The sequence below is a fragment of the Lathamus discolor genome, chromosome 7 (assembly GCF_037157495.1).
Source record: "Lathamus discolor isolate bLatDis1 chromosome 7, bLatDis1.hap1, whole genome shotgun sequence".
Taxonomy (NCBI): Eukaryota; Metazoa; Chordata; class Aves; order Psittaciformes; family Psittacidae; genus Lathamus; species Lathamus discolor.
This window is the reverse complement of record NC_088890.1, coordinates 6,732,267-6,751,259: the sequence shown is the minus strand read 5'-3', so window position 1 is coordinate 6,751,259 and position 18,993 is coordinate 6,732,267. Positions and strand designations below refer to the sequence as shown.

At 61.3% G+C, this 18,993-nt stretch overlaps 2 protein-coding genes across 4 annotated transcripts; both read left to right on the top strand.

The window, feature by feature from the left end:
* The first annotated feature begins 14 nt into the window (after positions 1-14).
* Positions 15-5,827, top strand: ACY1 (aminoacylase 1). Of its 2 annotated transcripts, XM_065687917.1 has the most exons (16): positions 15-95; positions 1,160-1,304; positions 1,936-2,000; positions 2,095-2,160; positions 2,576-2,680; positions 2,794-2,888; positions 3,114-3,190; positions 3,400-3,489; positions 3,734-3,790; positions 3,886-3,959; positions 4,060-4,109; positions 4,305-4,449; positions 4,530-4,598; positions 4,693-4,772; positions 5,048-5,108; positions 5,216-5,827. In XM_065687917.1, the coding sequence occupies exons 2-16, from the start codon at positions 1,196-1,198 to the stop codon at positions 5,378-5,380; spliced, it is 1,308 nt and encodes a 435-aa protein (XP_065543989.1). In that variant the 5' UTR covers positions 15-95; positions 1,160-1,195; the 3' UTR covers positions 5,381-5,827. The 2 variants fall into 2 exon arrangements, with proteins under 2 accessions (XP_065543989.1, XP_065543990.1); XM_065687918.1 differs by lacking the exons at positions 15-95; positions 1,936-2,000; positions 2,095-2,160 and having other exon boundaries at positions 1,219-1,304.
* A 1,122-nt stretch (positions 5,828-6,949) lies between these two features.
* Positions 6,950-17,936, top strand: SEMA3G (semaphorin 3G). 2 transcript variants are annotated; one of them, XM_065686948.1, is made up of 16 exons: positions 6,950-7,077; positions 10,411-10,571; positions 11,509-11,571; positions 13,025-13,144; positions 13,810-13,900; positions 14,007-14,123; positions 14,361-14,503; positions 14,583-14,697; positions 14,803-14,872; positions 15,076-15,220; positions 15,481-15,712; positions 15,823-15,914; positions 16,152-16,193; positions 16,366-16,591; positions 16,863-17,002; positions 17,107-17,936. In XM_065686948.1, the coding sequence occupies exons 1-16, from the start codon at positions 6,984-6,986 to the stop codon at positions 17,569-17,571; spliced, it is 2,316 nt and encodes a 771-aa protein (XP_065543020.1). In that variant the 5' UTR covers positions 6,950-6,983; the 3' UTR covers positions 17,572-17,936. The 2 variants fall into 2 exon arrangements, with proteins under 2 accessions (XP_065543020.1, XP_065543021.1); XM_065686949.1 differs by lacking the exon at positions 13,025-13,144.
* Positions 17,937-18,993: the final 1,057 nt, after the last annotated feature.

Below are 18,993 nucleotides of genomic sequence, written 5' to 3'. Positions count from 1 at the left end.
CGGGGCGGAGCGGAGCGGGACCGAGCGGGCGGAGCAGGGCCAGGCCGGGCCGGGCCGGGCCGGGTAGGGCTGGAGCCGGCGGCAGCAGCGCGGAGGTAGGGCCGGGCCGGGCGGGTGTCCGGGGAGCGGGATCGAGCCAGCAGCGCCCCGCAGCCCACGGGGGCTGACCCCGTAGCTTCGTTTCTCCCTGAACACGCGGCACTTGCCGCGGTACCCCGCACCCCCACGTACCTCCGTGCACCCTTAACGACGGTACCCCGCACCCCTCCTGCACCTGCTTATCACGGTACTCTGCACCCTCCTGTATCCCCTGACCACGGTACTCTGCACCCCCCCGTACACCCTCATACCCCTAATCGTGGTATTTTGCATCCCCTGCACCCCCAGCCACGGTATCCAGCACCCCTCTGCCCTCTTGCCTGTGCTACTCTTGCACCCCAATAATGCAACTGCTGCATCCCAACCCATGCAGTCCTTGAACCTCTAACCATGGTACCTTACACACCCTCGTACCCCTAACCGTGGTGTGCTGCCCCCACCTTCCCTATTCTCCACCCCCTTAACCACAACACACCTGCACCCCTAGCCATGGCACGCCACACTCCCATAACTCTAACCATGGTGTCCCTGCATCTCTTCGCACTCTTAACAATGATCCCCTGCACCCCTACTGCCATACTCCCCCCTGTTCCCCTTCGCCCCTCATGTGCCCCTAAGCACCCCACATCCTCCTGCTCCTCCGGCTGCCCAGCACCCCTCAAACTCCCAATAGCCTGTCACTCTCGTGTACTCCTGTAGCCCACAGCCCCTCTGTCCTCTGTAAGCACCTGATCCCCCTTGACCACCCCATTTGCCTGCATCTCCAGCATCTTTCCTTGCACCTCTCCTCCACTCCCTAAGCATGCAGTGTCCCTCTTTCCTTGCCTGCGCCTGCCCTGGCACTGTGTTTGAGGCAGGAACATGTGCTTTGGGGGAAGAATGAAAGGACACACTGGGGGCATCCTGCCTCCATACCCGAGTAGGGGGGGATTTCTCCCATGGTCGTGGTGTCCCAGGACTTGTACCGGGGAGACCTTTGTCCTGTCCCACTCCGGTTTCTGTGACGACCGAGCTTGCTGCGGACTTTGGAGGGGCCGGTGGCTGATTAACCATCTTGCAGCTCTTCCCCCAGAGCTTTGCAGCCTTTGTCCCTGCCATGGCACCGGGAAAGCCTGGGAAGAGCGCGGGGGCCTCAGAGGACCCCTCAGTTACGCTTTTCCGGGAGTACCTGAGGATCGACACTGTGCACCCCAAACCTGACTATGGTGAGGATGAGGGGGTGGGGGGGGTGCAGAATGGAGAGCTGTGTTGGGATCTGGTAATATGACTTTATGGCTCTGGTCTTTGGACCCAGGTGCCTAAATCCTGTGCCAGGGCTGTTTTGATTGTGGCATTAAGGAGCAAACACTTTTGCGCCTTATCTCTGCTGGTGGCTTTGGTTAGGGCAGGGTTGTCTTGAGTGCTCCCAGAGCTGCTGTTCACCTCCTCCAGCCCCATGCCCCATGGTCCCCCTTTTCCATGCTGCCCTGGGTGTGGGCAGCAACCCTCTGCTGATGTCCTTCTGTTAACGTTTCTATCCTTCCATGTACTGAGGTACATCAAAATTGTTTTATTGGTGAGGAGCTCCCAGACTCCTATGGGAGATCATCCCCCTGACTCGCCCCCTTCCATTTTTATTTTTTCATGTTCCCCTAATCCTCGCCCAAAGGGATGGTGATGGGACACTCCTGTCCCTGCTCCTGGTCACCTTTTGTGCCCAGGACCTCCATCACCTGCCCTCTCTGGTCATCTTCTTCCTTGGCCTTGGAACCCCAGGGAGCCTTGAGGTCCCTGGGGGGTGCAGTGAGAGGGGAGGGAAATCCCAGTGTAATTCCAGGCATCCCCACTCCTCCCTAGATGCTGCTGTCCAGTTTCTGGAGCGCGTCGGCACTGACTTGGGCTTGGCCTGCCAGAAAGTGGAGGTGAGACAAGGAGCAGCCTCTAGTCTGTCCATCTGTCCATGCACGCATCTGTTCGTGCATGCATCTGTCCATCCATCCATCCGTCTTTGCCCAGAATCTTAGTGACCAGGCTGTTCCTGCATGCTGCCCGGAGCTGAGCAGGAATGAATCGCCTCCGCCTGTAATCATGAGCTGACCTGAGCCCTTCCTTAAGCCCGTATTCATCTGGTCCCTGCTGACCTCTGCAGCTGCCTGTGCTATCATTAGCCAGGAACCTGGCAGGGTCTTGTTGGCTGCAGTGAACTTCTTGCTGGGCACTGACTGACCCAGGGAGCTCCTTGGCTCTGGGGGAAGACTCTGGTTTGTCTCCTTTCCTCCTTCTGAATGGCAGCCAGGTCTTGTGCCTGCTGCTGGGCTCTGGCTGGCTGCGGGTGGGGTGTGCAGGCATGCCTGAGCCTGCTGCCTGCCCTATCCCAGCAGAGAAAGGGGTGACCTGCCAGGTGGCATCAAGAAACACTTCTCAGGATGTTGCTTTTCAGCTCCAGCTCCTCTGTCCCCAGCCTGGACCCCAGTGACATCCTGTGCTCGCCCCACAGGTGTGCCAGGGCCGTGTGGTGCTGGTCCTGACCTGGCAGGGCACGAACCCCCGCCTGCGCTCCATCCTCCTCAACTCACACACCGACGTTGTGCCTGTCTTTGAGGTGCTGGGACAAGGGGAGGCGTGGGACGGGCATGGTGGGGGGGATGTGGCGTAGGAGAACGGGAGCTGGGGCCTGCCGTGTCCCTCTGCCATGGTGGCTGCTCTTCCCTGCAGGAACACTGGACCTACCCACCCTTTGAGGCTGTTAAGGATTCTCAAGGCAACATCTACGCCCGCGGTGCCCAGGACATGAAGTGTGTCTCCATCCAGTGAGTGGAAGGCTCTGTGCCCACCAGATGGGCATGCTGGTGGGGGTGCCTCTGATAGGTGCAGGACAGGATGCCACTATCCCCAGGGTCCCCCGGGGACTGATAACCACCCCCAGTGGTCCTCAGCAGGGGCTGAGGGTGCCACTGCTTTATCCCCCCTGGGGTTGCTCTGAGCACACCAGCCCCTCTCTTGAATGATGACCTGGCACCACCTTCACCCTGCAGGTACCTTGAGGCCATCCGGAGGTTGAAGGCAGAGGGAAAGTGTTTTCCCCGCACCATCCACCTCACCTTTGTGCCTGGTGAGTTTCCAGGGTGTCCTCTCTTAGGGGGATAGAAGGGGCTGGCAGCTGGGTGATGCTCTGGAGTTCCCTGCCAGCCTCTTCAGATTTTGAGCTCCCCTAGCTCAGGGCTGGAGGAGTTTCCATGTCCAAGGACATTGGGTGCACTGGGGGGGGGGGGGGGCCGGGGGACCCCGGTTCTTTCCTCCATACCAGGCTCTCCCCTGCAGATGAGGAGGTGGGTGGACACAAGGGCATGGAGATGTTCGTGCAACGCCCAGAGTTCAAAGCACTCAACGTGGGCTTCGCCCTGGATGAGGGTGAGTGGTGGCAGGGCTGGCACAGGGACGTGTCTCCTCTTGGCACACACCCCTCTGTCTGTTGGCATCAACCCTTGGGCACTGACACTTGGCACGGCTTCCAGGGACCCCCCCGGGTCTCCTTCCCCAGCAGTGACCCACACGGTGCCAGCCTGGAGGGGAAATGCTGCCAGGGCAGACAGAGCAGAGGGGGGTACATCATGGCACTTCTGCCCTGCTGACCCCCTGTCTGTGCCCACCACAGGCCTGGCCAGCCCCTCGGACACCTTCAGTGTCTTCTATGGCGAGAAGAGCCCATGGTGTGAGTAACTACATGCCCACTGCCCCATCCTGGATGCTGAGACACTGGTGCCACCCGGGCTTTCTGCTCAATGCCTTCTCCCCAAACTGCCGCAGGGATAAAGGTGAAGTGCATGGGCAGCCCCGGGCATGGATCCCGCTTCATCAGCAACACAGCGGCTGAGAAGTTGGTAAGAGAGGGGGTACAGCCTGTGCACTCCTCTGCATGCCCTGGGGCTGCCAGGTGCCTGCCATGTGGCCAGTCTTCACCTGCTGCCCTTCCCTCCCCAGCACAAAGTCATCAGCTCCTTCTTGGCCTTCAGGGAGAGTGAGAAGCAGAGGTAGGAGACAGGCAGTGGGATGGCCGTGGTTTCAGTTTGGTCCATGGAGGGGGTCCTTGGGTTCCCAAGCCAGGCTCTGATCTGGCACGACCGCTCTGTGCCTCGGTTTCCCCATTTGGGGCTGGCCGTGGGGTGGGGGAGTGCTTCTCCTCCTCCTCAGGTGGCAGAGGGTGACTCTCCCTTGCATCCCTCGAGGCTCAAGTCCGACTCAAGCCTGACCCTAGGGGATGTCACCTCCCTCAACCTGACCATGCTGGAGGGGGGCGTCTCCTTTAATGTGGTGCCCTCTGAGATGGCGGCCGGCTTCGACATCCGCATCCCACCCACCGTGGACCTGAAGGTGGGCACCGTGCCGGTCCCACTGTCTGGGTGTGGGTTGGGGGTACCCTGCTCACACTCCTCCTCTGGTGTCTGCCTCAGGCCTTTGAGGAGCAGGTAGCCACATGGTGCCGGGATGCTGGGGATGGTGTCACCTATGAGTTTCTCCAGGTGAGGGGGTCTCAGCTACCTGGGTGCATCGTGCCCATCCCTTCCCTGCCACGTGCCCACCCTCTGCCCATCACTTGCCCTATCCCTCCTTCAGAAATGCATGGACCAACACATCACCTCCACTGAGGAATCAAACCCGTGGTGGAAAGCCTTCAGCGGGGTCTGCAGGGACATGTGAGTAGTGTCCCCAGGAGGGACAGGACCCTGATGGGGACATCCTCTGGCGGGAGCCAGGTGGTCCCCACAGGTCTCTGGGGTCATGGCAGGGATTGGGAGGGTGTGCTCTGTGCTGTGCCAAGGCATCTCCCCATGCCCCCCTGAAAGGGATGGGACTGAGTGTACTGGAGGATATGACCTTCCTGGCATGGTATCTTTGCCTATGGGGTGGCAGGGGGACAGGAGACCTGGCTGCCCCTGTGCCTGTGCTGACACAGGATCTTGCTTGCCAGGAAGCTGCAGCTCAAGCTCGAGATCTTCCCAGCTGCCACCGACAGCCGCTACATCCGAGCAGTGAGTGCTATGCCAGCCCACCCATGGGCTCCACACCAGGGTGAGACCTGCAGCTCCAGGCGGGAGCCCACCATAGCCCCGGCCTCACCCTGTACCCCCATCCCCAGGCAGGACACCCCGCTATCGGCTTCTCGCCCATGAACCGCACCCCAGTGCTGCTCCATGACCACAACGAGTTCCTCAATGAGCAGGTCTTCCTGCGGGGCATTGAGATCTACGCCCGCCTCCTGTCCGCCCTGGCATCGGTGCCCCCGCTGCCCTCTGAGGGCTGAGCACCCTGGCAAGGGGTGGGATGAGGGGATGCCAGCAGTGGGACACAGGGCTTTAAGAGGGGGCAGGGCATGGGCACAGCAGATGCCTGCCAGCATGGCATCATGCCGCATGGCATCATGCCGCATGGCTGTGCTCAGTGCTGGCTCAGTGGTGATGCCTGTGCCGAGCATCCTGGCTGTGTCCTTGAAATCAGGTCCCAGCCGCCCTCCTGGGAGTTGTGCTCTCCTTGCCCAGGTGCCATTAGAACCTTCTGCCCGGTGCCTCCTGCCTTTCCTGGTCTCAGTGATGCCATCTTGTCCCTGTGCCACCTCTGGCTGCACTGGCTCTGGGGTAAGGGGCTGGCCAATGCCTGGCTCTGCCTGCCCGCCTTGCCCTGCTCCCTGCCTGCTTGTCAGGGGAGCTGGGGCCAGTGCTGTGCATCAAGTCAATAAATCTTGGTAAGCACAGCCAGGGGCAGAGGTCTGTCTGTCTGTCCGTGGCATTGCCTGTGGCGTCTCAGGGAGCTCAGGCACAGCAGATTTCCGGTGGGGTCTGCTGGGTGCTCCCTGCTCCGCTGGGATCACTGGGCTGTGGGACAGGGTTGCAGGCAGGATCCTGCCTTGGCAGGCTGCGGGGCTGCCTCAGGGTACTGGGGAATGCAGGAGCGGCTGGTGGTGCTGGGTTCATCCTGCTCCTTCCCTCCCATTAGCTCCTGCTGCTGTGCTGCTCCCCCAAACCCTCAGGCCTGGGCAGGCAGTGTGCGGGTACGGGCAGGAAGCCTGTGCTTATCTGCCAGAACTGCCGTAAGCTGCATCTCCTCCTTGCTCTTTCCCAGCTCCACATGGCTCCCAGCACCCAGAGGTGCTGAATCTGCCCTGGAGCCATGCTGCTCCCCAGGGAAACTAGGGCAACAGCCAGCCCAGAGCTTGCTGAGCTGATTTGAGGTGGTTTTACCCTGGGTTGCAGAGTTCTCTATTACAAAAGTGGGAGTGTTGTGTGTGCCGTGGGGTGCTGTGGGGTCCTGCTTGCTGGCTGGATCCCCACTCAGGGTGCAGATGAGCACCCTTGCAGGCAGACAGCAGTGCATCCTCGCTACACTGTCCCTTGCTCTGTGAGTGCACCAAAACTGCATGTGGTACCCCGTGCCCCCCGCAGTCCTGTGCAGCCCTCTTCCCAACCAGCCTGGTGTCCCCAGCTTGCCTGGCCTCTGAGGTGGGATCCGAGAGCCCTGCACTTGCTAATGTTTGGAGGTCACCCCATGCTGAGCATCCTTATAGGGGGACAGGCCTGTGTACCCTCTCCTGCTGCTTCAGAGGGCAAGGCTGGGGACCCCACCTCCCCCTGCCCTCCTTGCTCCTAATCCTCAGGGATAAGCCAGAGGCGTTGGTGGGGTTACTTTTGGAAGGGGGGTGTGCAGCAAAGCTTAAACTGCTAGTGGCAAGTGATGATTTGTGGATGCGCAGAGCTCTCACAGCCCCCACAGGGAGAGGTGAGGTTCGGGCACCCCTCGCGCATCCCCGGAGGCCGGGGCCGGGCAGGGGCGGGTCGGGGCGGGCCATGGGCGGTCGGATGTCGGCCCCATAAATGCTCGGTGCCACCATCAGCCCCGGGAGCTCCGGCGGGATGCGGGCGGCGGTGCCGGTGTGCGTGTGCTGGCTGGGGGCTGCGCTGCTGGCGGCGGAGCGCAGCCCGCCCCGGCTCCGCCTGCCCTACCGCGGTGAGTCGGGCCGGGGGCACCTGCAGCGGGCATGGGGGGACAGGAGGGTCCTCAAAACCCCCTCCACGGGGGCCGGGAGGGGCCCTGGGGAGCCTCAGCTGCGCCCGAAGTGCGGGCTTGGGGGATGGTCGGGGGGCACCTTGCGCTGGGGGCTCGGTTTGGGCTGGGGGTTCGGTGAGCGGCTGCTCTGCCGCTCGCCACGAGGGATGTGTGTGGGGAGTCCCGAGGAGGAGGAGGAGGAGGAGGAGGAAGGGGGGAGCCGGTGATGGGAGGAGGGGATGCGCCGCGGGGCTCCGCGCCAGCCCTGCCGCTTCCCATGAGGGACCGTGTCCCTCGTGGAGGGGGTTGAAACTGAGGCACGGCCCTGCCCCGGCACCGGCAGGGTCTGGCAGGGGGGTCGGGCGGGTGCTCCCCGGCGTGGGCATCCCCCTGCGTGCTCCACGTCCTGCCCGCGGCTGAGTGGGAGCCGGGTGCTGCCCGGCAGGTCCCCTTGGTGCTGCCGGCCCGGGCACCCTGGGAGCACCCCCGTGCGGGGCCGCTGGTGCTGGGGTGCCGGGGGGCTGGGATGCAGCACGGGAATGCTTGGGTTTAATTACAGCTCTCCCTGTGATCCTGCTCTGGCTTGCTGCATCCCCAACTCTGCCAGCTTAATCCACAGGCTGCTTCCAGCCAGACTTAACAGAGGAGTCTGGAGCGCTCCAATCTCCTTCTTGCCTAAAAGCAATGAACCTGCTTAAAAAAAATTAAATAGAATAAATCGCATAATGCATGTTTTCCCAAGGAGGGGAAAAGCCTGGGATAGCCCAGCTCTTGGAAAGCCCTGGGAGCGGCAGAGCATGTCCCTGTGCTGGGGAAAAGCTGTCCTCCCTCCTTGTACTGCCCGGTCTGGGGGTCTCCTGCCCTGTGGCACGGGCTGGCTGCATCCCTGCCTCTGTCTTGGGGCAGAGCAGGAAAGGGGGAAGCTGAGGCACACAGTGGTCCAGCTTACCCCGGGAAGCAGCAGGCGCCCAGGGTGGCTCATGGCTCTGCCCCACGGTGGGAATGGCAGGGTGGAAGGTCGGGGTCCCAGCAGAGCTTGATGCAGGGCTCAGGGTCTGTCTGGGTGTCTAATCCACCCCAGCACAAAGTCCATCCGTGCCATTCCTCAGGTGCGAGGGGCTTCCAGGGCTCCGCAGCCTCCCGCGGCGAGCAAATAACCTTTTGAAGCTGTTTTTATTTCCTTCTTAAGCTGATTATTCTGTTCCTCTTCCAAATTGGAAACAGACCCTGAGATTTCCCATGAAACAAATTCTGCCACCGCCTTCTCCCTGGGGGGCAGAAAAAGAAAATTTCAATTAAAGCCATTGGAAGCCTCTGAAATGCAAACCGGGGTGAACTGAAGCTGCTAGTGCCTAGCTGGGCTGTGCCCGGCTGTGCCTCTGACTGCTGGGTGTTGACTGGGCGGGGGGACAGGGGAAGGTGTTGTGCTGTGGGTGCAGCGCATCCCCAGCTCTCCCTCTCACTTAGAGCCACTCTTTTCCTTTTGCTTCGACTTCCAGCAGTTGCTTGTGTAAGAGGGGAAGGAGCATTTTGCTGTTGTGTGCACTGGGAGCACTGCAGCACAGCCCAGTGCCCTTCTAGCTTCCCGCTGTCCCTCCCAAGGGACTCCCCCCCAGTTGAGGGATGACTCCCATAGGACCCCCACCCTGGGGAAAAGGGGTCCCGGTGATGGATGAGGCATGGAATGGTGCTGTTCCCTGGGGAGGTGAAGCCAGGGAAGAGGAAGGGCCTGGAGCCGGTGTAACCTGAGGCACCAGGAATTTGCCGGGGCTGGGGGAGAAGGGGAAGCCTCTCCTGAAACAATACAAGGAGCCCGCTGACTTTGCCAATGTTATTCTGAGCTGGGAAAATATTATTGCTGCGCAAGAATAGAAGGAGACGGCGGAGTTGGCTTTCCCAGGCTGGGCCCGGTGGTATGGGAGGACTGGAGACGCTGGGAGGGCACAGGGAAGAGGGTGCCCCCCCCGGGGGTTGGGGTGGAGGGGCCCTGGTGCCAGCTCTGCTTGCAGGCACAGGGATCTTCCCAGCGAGTTGCTGTGGCTGTGTTCCTCCATGCCACCAGCATCGCCAGTTAGGGCACTGGGACTGCCCTTGAGTGACTTGGTGCGATGCGAGCTGTGTGTGATGGGGTGGGAGTGGTTGTTGTCCCGCAGGGACTGTTTCTCCTCCAGGTCCCAGAAGAAGCATTTCCCCCCAGATGGGGCATTGCGTCACTGGCCACCTCCTCGCTGGAGGTGATAAACATCCCTCCAGCAAGAGCAGGGCTTGGTACCCCCCTCTCATGGGGACATGCGTGGGGCTTGCGCAGGCTGGGGTTTTCCCTGGGGTCAGCAGTGGCAGCATTCCTCAGAGAGGGTGTTTGGGGACACGGCTGTGCTCATCAACGGCGCTTTGTCCTCTTCCTCCTCCCCAGCCACCAGACTGGGTTTCAGAGCTGGGAGAAGCTGAGCTGCTCCCTCTTGCTCTCTCTCTCTGCAGCAGCTGGGTGGGCGCCGCCGTGACGGGGTTTTCAGCTTGCTGACCCTGAAAGTCATTTCCCACCAGGACCCAGTCTCGCCACTGCCCCCGCGGCGGCATCACTGCGAGGGTCCTCTTGGCATCTGGCAGGATTCAGGATTGGACCTGCCTTGGGAGCCTTGGCTGTCAGACCCTGTTGTTCTGGAATGTCATGTCCACCCCAGGGACACAGTGTGCCCATGCCGGTCCAGCTTCTTCCCAAGTGCTGTCCCCATGCCATGGCAGGGAGGAAACCAGTGAGGTCTGGTGGTGCTGTCGAGGTCTGGTGGTGATGGTGGTGGGCTTTGTGTGCCGGTTTCCCCATTGCACTGGCTGGGTGCCTGCTACTGTGTCCCTGCCTCGCACCTGGTGGGGGCAGTACCTGCTTTCTGCCCACCCTGTGCCCGCTCTTGCCACCCTCCCGGGCTCCGTGTGAGCCCAGCCTGGAGCTGGCAGCATGGCACAGCCTTTGCCAGGCTCTCACACACCTGACTCACTGTGGCACGGACGTGGTAGAAGCCTGGGGTGGCTCAGTCAAACCTTGCTGGCAAGGTGAGGCGGGGATGGAGGTGGATGCTGCTCTCTGAAACAGCCGGGAGCAGCTCTTCTGCTCTGAGTCAGAACTAGCAGCTCAAAGGGACCCTCCTGTCTGTGCCTATCGCAGCCCTCCAGTTGCCCCTTCAAAAAGCCAGGAGCCCTTGGTGTGGCCACCGGGGTGGGGGTCTAAGTGTCCTCTTGTGTTTCCCAAGAGGGTTTGAAGGGTGTTAGGGGGCTGACACTTCCCTCCCTCTCTGGCAGACCTTTTGGGCACCAACCGCTCCATCCTCTTCTTTGGCCACCGTGGCTTCCTGGGCTTCCGCTCCCTCTACCTGGATGAGTACCGTGACCGGCTCTTCATTGGGGGGAAGGATGTGCTCTACTCCCTGCTCCTGGACAGGGCCAACGCAGATGCTAAGGAGGTGAGCTAGGTCCTGCTGAGCACCCCGGGGGCTCCATCCGTGCCCTGGCCCCTGTGCAGCCCTCACCCCTCTGAGTGAATGGTGCTCAACCAAGCCAGTTGAAGTCACCCTGAAACAACACCTGCCCTGGGGATGCCTGCATCTCAGACGTGCTGAAATACATCAGAACATTTGCACACTGGTGGTGCAGCCCCACTGGTGGTTCCTGGGTGTTGAGCTGGGCCTTGGACCGCACTCTCCTAAAAAGCTACCACTGGGAGAGCAAGTGCTGCCTATCCCCATCTGGGCATCCCCTTCACAGGCCAAATATACAGCTAAAAGCCTGCAGAGACAATTTGCTAATAGCATCTCTCATTGCAACAAGCTGTGCCAGGGCTCAGCCAGCAAAGCTCCTGGCTGGGAGAGGTGATGGACCAGAGCGGACAATGCTGGTGGTGGTTCCCCTCCTCCTTCACACTCTCCACTTCAACTTTGTCTTTTAAACACGGATCTGGGCTGTTTCTAGCCAAAGAAAGTGGAGAAGGAAATGAAGTGCCCCTTGGTGTGCTGGGTCACTGCAATGGGGTCAAGGGCTTGTGTACCCAAGCTGCCCTTGGCCTGAGAGCAGCCTAAGGCTGAGGGGGATTTGGGGTCCATCACTCCCTGCTGTCACACAGCACCCCTTCCTAGGCCACCCGCAAGTCGACCCTCTTCCAGGCCACCTCCAGCCATCCCCTGCAAGACCACTTGAATACAGCTGTGGATGTGACTGTGGTGGGGCATATCCCCAGCAGGAAGGGTCCTGCCCTGGGCTGAAGGTTGGGCTCTGGGGAGCTGTTGGTGTCTCTCACTGTCCCTTTCTCCTTCCCCATGCCGCTGATAGCCTGGGGACTTGTATTTGCAAAGCTGGGTCCCTGCTGTCCCCTCTCCTTGCTCCAACATCTGCTTTGTGTTCCAGATCTACTGGCCACCGCTCCCTGGGCAGACAGAGGAGTGCTTTCGGAAGGGGAAGGACCCAGGGGTGAGTCTTGCCCCATGTGTGCTCTGCCCTGAGCAGGGGGGTCCCCTTGTGTGGCTGAGCAAGGGACCATCCCTGGGATGAGGGAAACTGAGGCAAGGAGTCGGCCACTACGTCTGGCCATGTGAAGCACTTGCTCTGGAACCAGTAAATCCCACCTCCAGGGCTCTGCTCAGCCTCATGGCTGCAGAGTGCTGGTCAGTGTGCCCCAGACGTGGCTGCACTGAGTAGGCAGGGATAGCCGGGATCCTAGACCTGAGCTCAGAGGGACCAGAAGCCCTGAGCTGTGCTCCAGGCCCCAGTGACGTGGTCTCCAGCAGTGGGAAATCTGTAACTCACTCAGGTTCAGTGACCTTGCTCCCCAAACCTCACCCCTCTTTGCATCCCCCCTGCCCCGATATGAGACAGGACGATGGTGGGGACAACCCCCCCGGCTCCCCCTGCCCAGCCGCATTGCTCCCGGGGGTCCCCGTCCTGCTCTGTGTGTTTGTTTTCCAAGCTCTCACCGACAGATCCGAGCCGGGCCAGGCTCGAGCCTTTGTTTTTCTTGAACATATATATTTTTTTTTAAACTTGCTATTTTAGAGGCTCTTTTCTAAGGGAAAATAAACAGTGGGAAGGCTGGGAACCCCCGGGGCGGCTCGGTGGCGGTGTTCCCAGCAGGCGAGGGGCCTCACATCCCACCAGGGGGGATAACAGGGGGCAGGCGGTGGCTGGGGGCAGCTGGTGATGCTCAGTGAGAGAAGGAAGGGAGCCCTTTTCCAGTGGGAACTGCCAGGAGAGACTGCGCAAGGTCAGAGGTGCACGTCTGCATCCCCAGGGATGTCATTGTTACCAGTCCCTGGTAGCAGGGGACAATCCCAGATCAGGCCTGTTCTGGAGGCAGACAAGGATGCCTGTAGGTATCCGTCTCCGTCTGCCATGTTTCCTCCTTTTGTTTCATCCCTGCGGAAGCAGGAGTGGGACATGAAAGGACATCCCTGCATCTGGTCACGTCCTGGGCGCTGGGAAGAGGAGCATTCCCAGGGGTCTGGGGCTGGGTGTAGGAGCTGCTGCCACTGGGATCTGCTAGGCAGGTGGCATTTGCTCCCGTGGCTGGCAGGGACTGTGGCATGGCATGAGCACTCGGGTGCCTGGGGGCAGGAGGTGCCCGCGTGCCAGCTGGATCATGTGTGGTGCTGCTGGGATGCTCTTGGTGGCAGGGTCAGTGAAAAGCCCTGTCCTTTTGCAATGGCTGGGGCCCACCCGGGTGAAATCCGTGCCAGCCCTGCCAGTGGGTGCCAGCTGCCATCTGGGATCCCCAGCACTGGGGTGAAGGCAGAGGTGGGTGTAGCCCAGTGAGACAGGGCTGGGACTCATCCATTGTCACAATGCCCCAGGCAGAGACAGGGAGCTGGGTGTGGGTGAAGCACCAAGCACCCCCCTCAACCCTTCTCCTCCCCTGCTGCCCCCCCAGACCGACTGCGCCAACTACATCCGTGTGCTGCACCCCTACAACCGAACACACTTGCTGGCCTGCGGCACAGGTGCCTTCCACCCTGTCTGCGCCTTCGTCTATGTGGGGCACCGTGGCGAGGTAGGGCAGCACCATGGTGGGGTGCCCATCCTGAGCATCCCTGATAGGACATCCCTGGGAGGTAGATCCCTATAATCTGCCTCCATCCTGGGAGGCTTCAGGACTGTGTGGGGATGCTGGATCTGCTGTTTGTCCCATGTTGAATACTGGGGGTGCGTGTCAGGAACCAGCTCCCTGTTGCCCCTTTGCCCTTGTGCTGCTCCCTCCCCAGCTCCTCCACCCTTTTGGCTCGGCACGGCCTTTCCAGACATGTCCCTGGGGCTGGTGTCTTGCCAGGGTAGTGGTGTGGGTGGCATTTCCTCCCCCCCCAGCTCCCTGCTCATAAATCAGGTTGGCCAGGGTGGAAGCACAGGGCCCCCCATTCCCACCTTGCAGCTTGGTGCTGTGCAGGCAGTGGGAACCCTGCCCTGTACCATGATGCCTCCAGCCAGGCTGATGGGCAGATGGTGGGCTGGCAGGTCCCTCCAGCTCCTGCACATCCTTTTGGGATCAGACTTGCCTCAGAAAGCACAGATCCAGCTTCCAGACAGTCCCTTTGGGGCTGCAGCTACTTGCAGCAACATGCCTTTGAGATGGGCAGTGCCCAGCGCCAGCCCCTGCATTCCCAGACATGTCCCCACTGCTGGAACATGTCTTGGGGCTCACCTGCCTGCTCCTCTCTCCAGCACACCTTCAGCATGGACCCCACCAGCGTGGATCCTGGCCGGGGCAGGTGCCCGCACGAGCCCAGCAGTGCTTTTGCCAGCACCCTCATTGGTGGGTTGTCTTCCTCAGGCACTGAGAGCCTTTGGGGTGCCAGGACCAGGGACGGTCCCTGTGCAGCCAGGGCTGGTGCTCAGCACCACGGGGGATGCTTATGCAGGTGGGGAGCTGTACACCGGCCTCACGGCAGATTTCCTGGGCCATGATCCCGGCATCTTCCGCAGCATGGGCACCCGCTCTGCCTTGCGCACTGAGGTGGACCAGCGCTTACTCAATGGTAACGGCACCCCTCTACCCCTTCACCCCCCCCCCCACCCCGGCTGGCCTAATTCTGGGGATCATGAGCCTTGCAGTGGCTGGGGCATCCCCCATGCCAGGTATGAGCAAGGGAAGGCACCGGGGCAGCAGGGTCTGGGGGTGCCCCTGGCTGGCATCCAGCCACAATGTGGTGTGAGGGGTCCAGAGATGGTGGCTGTGCCCTCTTGCCCCTGATGTGTCTGGTTCTTGCTCGTAGACCCCAAATTTGTGGCAGCCCACATGATCCCAGACAATGATGACCAGGACAACGACAAAGCCTATTTTTTCTTCACGGAGAAGGTGGTGGAGGCAGACAGCAAGGAGCACACCATCGTCAGCCGGGTGGTGCGGGTCTGCGTGGTAAGATCCTGGTGGAGACTGCAGGGGATAGGGATGTGACAGGTCACAGCAGTGACTCTGATGCTCCCTGTCCCTGCAGAACGATGCTGGTGGCCAGAGGGTGCTGGTCAACAAGTGGAGCACCTTCAACAAAGCCCGTTTGGTGTGCTCTGTCCCTGGCCCCGGTGGCATAGACACCTACTTCGATGAGCTGGGTAAGGGGTGCATGGAGCTGGAGACCTCAGCAGGGTTGGTCCCACAGTTGGTGGCTTCAGGAAGTCCCTGGGCTTCCAGGAGAAACCCTATGGTTTCATCCCCAGAGGATGTCTTCTTGCTGAGGACGAAGGATGGGAAGAGCCCGGAGATCTACGCCCTCTTCAGCACCACCAGGTGGGTGCTCCAGCTCCAGCCTCTGCACACATCCAGCTGCAGCCACCCATGACCTGCGCTGTCACTATCACCATGTGGCTGCTGGCTGTCCCCCAACCTCCACCAGCTCTGGTCCATACAGTGATGTCAGTGTTCCTGTGCTCCAACTGATGCTGTTGGTGCCAAGCATGGCTCTGCTCACCTCATTCACTGTCCCCTTTCAGCCACGTCTTCCAGGGCTCTGCTGTCTGTGTGTACCGCATGGCCGACATCCGGGAGGTCTTCAATGGGCCCTTCGCCCACCGAGAGAGCCCCCACCACCAGTGGGGTGCCTACGAGGGCAGGGTGCCCTACCCACGGCCGGGCGTGGTGAGCGGCTCCCTGGAGCTCTGGGTCCCTTCTGCTCCTCTGGCTGCTCTTTGGGGGTGGTGTGGAGCTAATCTCCCACCTTCTCATCTGCTGGGCTGGGCTGCGTATGGGATTCACCCCAGGACAGCTGGCAAAGGGGTGGAGAAGATGGGTCCCAAGCTAGAAGGCAGGGAGGGACCCAAGCCAGCTCTGCACGGTGATGGAGGGGGAAGGAGGGATGGGTGCTGGGGTGGCTCAGCTGGTCCCCTCTCATCCCACAGTGTCCCAGTAAGACAACCAACCAGCCCCGGAGGCAGTACAGCACCACCAAGGACTTCCCCGACGAGGTGCTCCACTTCGCCCGCGCTCACCCTCTTATGTACAAGCCCGTGTACCCGCGGCACCGCCGACCTCTCCTGGTGAAGACCGACCTGCCCCATCGCCTGCGCCAGCTTGTGGTGGACCGGGTGGAGGCTGAGGATGGGCAGCAAGACGTCCTCTTCCTTGGGACAGGTGAGCGGCAGGAGCAGCGCACAGGAAGGAGCCTTGGTGCTGGGGCTACCAGTGGGCAAGCTGCTGGGGTGCGCGATGGCAGAGCGCTCACACCTCTGTCCTCCTCACAGATGCTGGCTCTGTGCTGAAGGTGGTGGTCCTGCAGAAGACAAGCTCATCCACAACTGAGGAGATTGTCCTCGAGGAGCTGCAGGTTTTTAAGGTGCTGTTTGCTGCCCCACTTGCAAGGGATGGATGCAGCAGAGCTTGCTTGGGTTGGGGACACACATGGGCTCAGGGCTTTCACCACGGTGTTGGGCACTGGGAGGTCTCAGAGCTGCAAGGGGAGAGCATCGCTGGCACATTCCTGTGCCCTGTGAGAGTCCTGGAGAAGCTGCATGAGCTGGACATTTCCTGGTGAGGTTTGTACCAGCCTGATGTCTGCGCTCCTCCCCTGCAGGCACCTGTGCCCATCACCCAGATGGAGATCTCTGTCAAGCGCGTGAGTACAGACACAGCTCAGCCACGGGGCTGGGGACAGAGCAGGTGACCTGAGGGACTGAGCTGTTGTCACCAGCCCCTCAAAGCCCACATGGTGCTTGCCCTGGTGGGGGACCCTGGGTGCTGTGCCCATGGGGGCTGCCAGCATCACCATCTCAGTGCTGTTCTTCCAGCAAATGCTCTACATGGGCTCCAGCCTGGGGGTGGCCCAGGTACAGCTGCACCAGTGCGGGACCTATGGCACGGCCTGTGCTGAGTGCTGCCTGGCCAGGGATCCCTACTGCGCCTGGGACGGCAGCGCCTGCACCCGGTACCAGCCCTCTGGCAAGCGCCGCTATCGCCGCCAGGGTACTCGCCACAGTAACCCTGCGCACCAGTGTCTGGACCAGAACCTGACCGGTGAGAGACTGGGGGGCCCACAGCCCGAGCGGTTGTCCAGGTGCCCTGAGATGTCCCGGCACCCACAGCCCTTGGCATGGGCTCGGGCACCCTCATCTCCCCATCCTATAGACCAAGGGGTGCCCCGAGAAAGGGTGGATGCTGCAGGGCTTTGTCCCCAGGGAGAGGAGGGAAAAGGGGACTGGAGCCACATGGGTCCAGGGTGGCTGACACCCAGATGTGGGAGCCGGGCACTGCCCTCCCTGTGAGACCATGTCTCTCTTTGCCCCAGTGGATGATTTTGAGAGCGTTCAGGAGAAGGTGCTTTACGGGGCGGAGAACAACAGCACCTTCCTGGAGTGTGTGCCCCGCTCCCCGCAGGCCAGCGTCCAGTGGTTTGTCCAGAGGCCCCCTGACGAGCAGCGGGATGAGGTGAGGCCCCCCCTGCACCTCCCTTACTCCCTGTGCAAGGACATGGGGGTGACACCAGGGCTGGACCTGGACAGCCCAACCTCACTCTGGCCCAACACCAACAGGTGAAGACGGACGATCGGATCCTGCAGACAGAGCAAGGGCTGCTCTTCCGCAAGCTGCACCGGCACGACGCTGGCATCTACTACTGCAAGACACTGGAGCACGGCTTCACCCAGACGGTGGCCAAGACGGCTCTGGAGGTGATTGCGAGCGAGCAGCTGGCACACACCTTCCCCCAGCAGCGCTGGGATGAGCCCCCACCCCTGCCTTGTCCTGAGCCCCGGCTGGCACCACAGGCTCCCAAAGCCTGGTTCAAGGACATCATGCACCTCATCAGCTCCCACAGTCTGCGGCGGGTGGAGGAGTACTGCACCCGCTTCTGGTGCGGCAGCCGCCCCTACCACCGCAAGAGCAAGCTGGGCCAGGACAAGCACGCCCTGGCTGGTGTGGACACAGGCAAGAAGGGACGGATGGCCAAACCCCATGGCGAGAGGAGCCGTGTGCCCCGACAAGCAGTGGCCACTTAGAGAAGGCAGGGTAATGGACGTGGGGTGGCTGTGGGTGAGGACCAGCTCCCCGTGCTGCAGGCGGCCCCGGGGGCCTCCTGCCTTGGTGGTATTCCTAGCCACAGTGGATGGGGTGGCAGGGCCAGCTCCTGGGCAGGTCCCTGTCCCTTAGTGGCTGCAGAGCCACCTGAAATGGGTGGCATGATGGCATGTATTGGCCAATCCCCTGCTCTTGCTGGGTGCTGTGGCTGATGTGGGGCTGTGGACACCAGGGCGGGTTGGGGCTCAGGGCATGCGGTGCCACCACAGTCCCTGTGTCACCCAGGGAGCTTGCTGGTTGGCTTTCTCTGCAAATAAAGGGCCCAAGTGTGGCGCTGCAGGGAGCAGCTGACGGCTCCAAGCTCTTTCCATGCCAGCTCTGGGCCTGGGACAGGAAAACTGAGCATCACCCCAGAAAGCCTCCGTGCCCAGGATGAGCCCTGTCATCCGCTGCACATGGGTTGCCAAAGCTGTGGCAGGGCATATCCTGTGGACAGGGCACCTTCCAGGCTCCTCAGCAATACCAGGACACAGTCAGCTATGGCTGGGTGCAGCTTCCCTTTCCCCTCTGTTCCCCTTCCAGCCCCAGACCGTTTTAAGGCTGGGGAGGGCCAGAGAGGAAAGCAAATGGGTGTGGGCAGGTTGAACACATTCCTGGGTAAACACGAGAAGCACCAATGCCACCACTGTCACTGTGCCCAGGTGGGAGCAGGGACATGCAGAAGAAGGTGGCCCCAGCAGAGTTTGGGGGCTGCATCCCAGTCCAGGTTTGTTTCTGGTGGTTGGTGGCCCTGGATGGGACTAAGCTGGTTTGGGTGGGCTGATGGAGCTGAACCAGCACCCAGGGCCTCTCCCAGATGCAGGGTTGGGGTGTGTGTGTGTGGAGAGCACCCGCAGGCTGCAGGCACCATCCAGGCTGCAGGCAAGGTGCTCGCCTGCTTTCCTCACCCGATGTGAGCTCACTCCTCTCACCCGGTCAGCCTGGGGTGATAAAGATCTCCCCCTTCCTGAGGCAAGGCCGCCCCACACAATGGTGTGAACTGCAGCCCTGCCAGGACGGGCATTGTTCACAGGCAGAGGAACGGGAAAGAAATATAATACTAATAATAATAATTAAACCCCCTAAATAGCTCACAAAAAGCCAGGCCATGATATCATCGCTCCTCCCTCCGTCTGTGTTTGTGCTGCAGCAGTGGAGCCACAGTGTCTGTTGGGAGCAAAGTCCCCCAGCAGAGCTGCTTTGTCCATGGTGCACCCGTGGAGATGAGCTGCGGGCCCTGACCCTCTTCTCCGGCAGCCTCGGAGTGCCTGCATGGGGTGTCTCCTGGGCTGGGAGCGATGTGGTGGGGCTGGCAGGCTGGGACACGTCCTGAAGGGAGGGGAGCAGAGCAGAGCCGATAGCAC

Excerpts from the sequence above, each read along its gene's own strand:
- ACY1 (XM_065687917.1), top strand. The coding sequence starts at position 1,196 with ATGGCACCGGGAAAGCCTGGGAAGAGCGCGGGGGCCTCAGAGGACCCC. Across the intron at positions 1,305-1,935 it reads GCACCCCAAACCTGACTATG|ATGCTGCTGTCCAGTTTCTG; the intron begins GTGAGGATGAGG and ends ACTCCTCCCTAG. Across the intron at positions 2,001-2,094 it reads TGGCCTGCCAGAAAGTGGAG|AATCTTAGTGACCAGGCTGT; the intron begins GTGAGACAAGGA and ends GTCTTTGCCCAG.
- SEMA3G (XM_065686948.1), top strand. The coding sequence starts at position 6,984 with ATGCGGGCGGCGGTGCCGGTGTGCGTGTGCTGGCTGGGGGCTGCGCTG. Across the intron at positions 7,078-10,410 it reads GCTCCGCCTGCCCTACCGCG|ACCTTTTGGGCACCAACCGC; the intron begins GTGAGTCGGGCC and ends CCTCTCTGGCAG. Across the intron at positions 16,592-16,862 it reads TCTGGACCAGAACCTGACCG|TGGATGATTTTGAGAGCGTT; the intron begins GTGAGAGACTGG and ends TCTTTGCCCCAG.